This window comes from Triticum urartu, chromosome 7A (genome assembly GCF_056163025.1).
Source record: "Triticum urartu cultivar PI428250 chromosome 7A, HENAU_Tu73, whole genome shotgun sequence".
NCBI classification, from domain to species: domain Eukaryota; kingdom Viridiplantae; phylum Streptophyta; class Magnoliopsida; order Poales; family Poaceae; genus Triticum; species Triticum urartu.
Window position 1 is genome coordinate 484,633,954 of NC_141879.1, and position 3,736 is coordinate 484,637,689.

The 3,736-nt window shown below is 47.9% G+C and overlaps 1 protein-coding gene across 1 annotated transcript; it reads right to left on the bottom strand.

The window, feature by feature from the left end:
• Positions 1 to 2,772: 2,772 nt before the first annotated feature.
• Positions 2,773 to 3,081, bottom strand: LOC147960071 (uncharacterized). Its single transcript, XM_087533117.1, has one exon. It carries the CDS (start codon positions 3,079 to 3,081, stop codon positions 2,773 to 2,775), a length of 309 nt encoding a protein of 102 aa, XP_087389243.1.
• Positions 3,082 to 3,736: the final 655 nt, after the last annotated feature.

Below are 3,736 nucleotides of genomic sequence, written 5' to 3' on the forward strand. Positions count from 1 at the left end.
AGGGAAGAGAGGCATACCCAGGTGGTGAAAGAGTCTTCGTCGGAGGAGGAACCGCTGGAGATGTCATTGAAGAAGACCATGGCGACCGCGGTGGTCGGATGCGAGACGATGAGAGCGAGGAAGCGGCTATAGCTTGGGAAGGAAGGAAGCAGGAAACAGGGGAAATGTGACTTGTGGTCAGGGAGAAAAGGGGGTGGGGAGGGGGTAGATATTTCGGCGGTAGGCCAAAAATTTTGAAAGGTGGAGGGAAACTTTGCACGCGGTGCCGTCAGACACTATTCACTTTGAATGAATGTGTGCATCGCAAACGATTCTTCTGATTTATGCGCATGTGATGAGTTGATCATTCAAATATTGGTGGAAATTTCCCTGGGTACTGTCCTCATCCACGTCATTGCATAATTTAACATAGACTGCTAATTTAGGCACACAAAAGAGCCTACAACACACATACCAAAGTTACTAAATCGAGCAATTTTAGTAATTAAACAAAGCCATTTGACCTAAACATCGCTCTAACAAAAGACCAACGTTATAAACAAAGGCCAAGTACACATAATTTTAACAAAGCCGCCGACGTGCCGCCCTACGCCTCGCTGGTGTAAGATGAGACGTCGATGACTTTTCCTGGTGACATGCACCATTGGTGGACTCCGCGTCCCCCCGGCTGAAGTCGACTGTGTCGTCGTCCTCGTCCTCGGTGCCACCCTCAAGGTTGTAGTACTCATAGTAGTGGTTGCACCAGAGCTCGCGCTGGTACTCCATGGCCGATTCCTCAAGAGATAGGCTCTTCTCAACCTTGTCCTGAGCCACGCGCAACTCCTCCTCCCGGCGCTCCTCGATCTCCATCACCTCCTGCATCTCCAGATCCCGCTCGTCGATCTCATGAGGAAGCAGGTGCTCCATGCCCCCGCCACCTTTTTGGACATAGGTTGCATGCTGGATTCCAAGGTGGCCTGGAATATCTTGACGTGTGCGTCCTTGATCTTGGCGTGGATGGCCTCGACTTGGACCAGGGCGACATCGGCGGCACGGACGGCAGGTTGAGCGCTCTCCATAAAGGTACCACCGGCGGCGGAATCTAAAAAATTTCTAGAAACAAAGTTCAATCCCACATATTGTATGATCGTCCATAAACATAAGCCATGAGTAGGGCAATTTCTTTTCATTAATTTTATCCTCTCTCAAGATTGGGCAACATGTTCATGCTCAAATTGCTTAAAATTCATAATTTGATTTCTAAGGGAAATAATTTTTGCGATGGAAAAATACTTGGCAATAAAAGCATCTTTACACTTATCCCAAGAACCAATACTATTTCGTGGCAAAGATGAAAACCAACTTTTAACGCAATCTCATAGTGAGAATGAAAATAATTTCGATTTGAAAATATCATTATCCACATCTTTTCTATTTTGCATATCACACAATTCAACGAAAGTATTAAGATGGGATGCATCATCTTCATTAGGACTACCAGAAAATTGTCCTTTAATAACAAGATTTAGCAAAGTGACCTTAATATCACACGACTCCGCACTAGTAGCAGGAGGAGCTATTAGAATACTAATAAAATCATTATTATTAGTATTGGAAAAATCACACAACTTAGTATTTTCTTGAGACATCGTGACTAGGAAAACAAGAAAAAACAAGCGAACAAGCTAACTAGAAAATGACAAATGATTTTTTTGTGTTTTTATGAAAAAAATTTAGAAGTGGGGGAGATGAAAACAAGAGGAAAATGGCAAACAATTTAAATGTAAGGAGATGAAAGTTTATGCGATGGTACTTGATAGATGTTCGTGATGTTTCCCCGGCAACAACACCAGAAAATCTTCTTGCTGCTTGTGAGCTACGTTGGGGTTTCCTCGAAGAGGCGAGGATGATGCAATACAACAGAGATAAGTATTTCCCTCAGTTAAGAACCAATGTTATCAATACAGTAGGAGAACTTCGCCCCCCCTTAGCTACTTGCCTTAGCAGTTTTTGCAAGCGTGGAGGGCTTTGCCCCCTTAGCTACTTGCCTTACCACCCAACAGTTGCGAAGATTGTGGGTTGGGCTGGTACTTAGCAGAACGGGTTGGATAGGTCGTGGATTATCCAACAGACCATCAAAGGGCAGTCTTGGACCCTGCAGTCGGCTTCCTCTTTTTCTGAGGCCAATCAACTGATGATGATTGTACGTGATGTTTGCGCTGGAGTGTGAGCCTGTCATACTTCGTGTATTTATCATAGATCGAGTATGTCTGTTTTCCCTGGTCAACTTGGCATCTTCAATGGTGCAGAATTTTGAAACCAGATCAGAGCATCTCCAACAGGCATGCAAAAATAAGTTTACAGTGCCGAAATAGCAACTTTTTGCGTGCCGCAAAGTGCTGGCTCCAGCGGCTGCTACAAAAAATTGCGCACGTGCGCTGCTCCAGCAGAAGGGCTAAAATATAGCTCGTGATACACATACGTATGCAAAAATAAGATAGATAGTTCATAGCATAGATAGTTCACATAGCATAGGTAGATAAAAAATGATACAAAAGGATAGCATATATAGTTCATATCATAGATAGATAAAAAAAGACAATCATATTGCAACTACTCGTCATCGTCCTCCTCCTCCTCCAACTCTGACTCGGTGATGTCCTCCTCCTCCTCATACGTCGTAATGAAGGCGTCAATCCACCGTTCATTGTTGGAGTCCCAGGTCGACGCTTCTTTGAGCTCGATGTTGAAGAGCTCGGCCGCCACATCGACGACGTCCCCGCGATAGGCGGCTCACTCCGCCCTCCTTTGCGAGTAGAATTCGCGCGCATCGACGACGTCCTTCGGGAAGCGTTTGTGCCACATCGCCATGGCCTCCTCGTCCATCTCAGCGATGCCGAGGCAGCGCTCCCGTCTCCAGTTGTCGCGACGGTCCTCGTCAGTGACAAGCCACGGGGGAGGCGTGAGCTCCTGCGGCCGCTCATGCGTCGCCACCTCGGGGAAGTTCATCTCCCTACGAGACCGCCAGAAGCGCCACGCCTCCATGTCGTACGCGCGGGCGGCCTTGTGGGTGGTTTCGAATGTGTCGAGGCCGAGGCGCATCTCACCGTACCAGATTTCGGCAGAGAAGGAGCCGGAGGGGCGCACGCAGACGCCGCGGTAGCCAGAACTTCCTTGGCGGCCCGGCGGCGGCGAGGTGAGAAAAGAGGCGAGAAATAGCGGCAAAGAGAGTGGCAGAGGGGACGTGGCGAGGCACAGAGCGGTGGGAGGGCGCGTGGAGGGGTGCTGGATTTATAAAGCGCGTCGGACGCCGCGCACCAAAACTAGCTTGCACCGGGCCGCTTTTTCGCGTGTGCGTGATCTTTTCCCGCACGTGAGAATCTCCTGCGCCCGTTGGAGCGCGCGAAACCGCTCCGCGCGCACTAAAACCCACGTTTTCCATGCACACGCTTTTTTTACCACCGCCGTTGGAGATGTTCTCAGATAGGCCAGAGAACGTTTGGACTCAATGGCAGGCAAGGGCGTTTGAGTTGCCTTTATCCTTGCATCCATGTTGAAATGTTGTTATGATGTCTAAATCTAGGTAGTTCGATATAGTATTCTTGACAGACAAGAAACTGGTGCTACTTATGAGTTACGTTGGGATTTCCTCGAAGAGGAGAGGATGATATAGTACAATAGAGATAAGTATTTCCCTTAGTTGAGAACCAATGTAATCAATCCAGAAGAAGAACCACGCAACGCCTCGTTAGCAGCA

Excerpts from the sequence above, each read along its gene's own strand:
- LOC147960071 (XM_087533117.1), bottom strand. The coding sequence starts at position 3,081 with ATGCGCCTCGGCCTCGACACATTCGAAACCACCCACAAGGCCGCCCGC.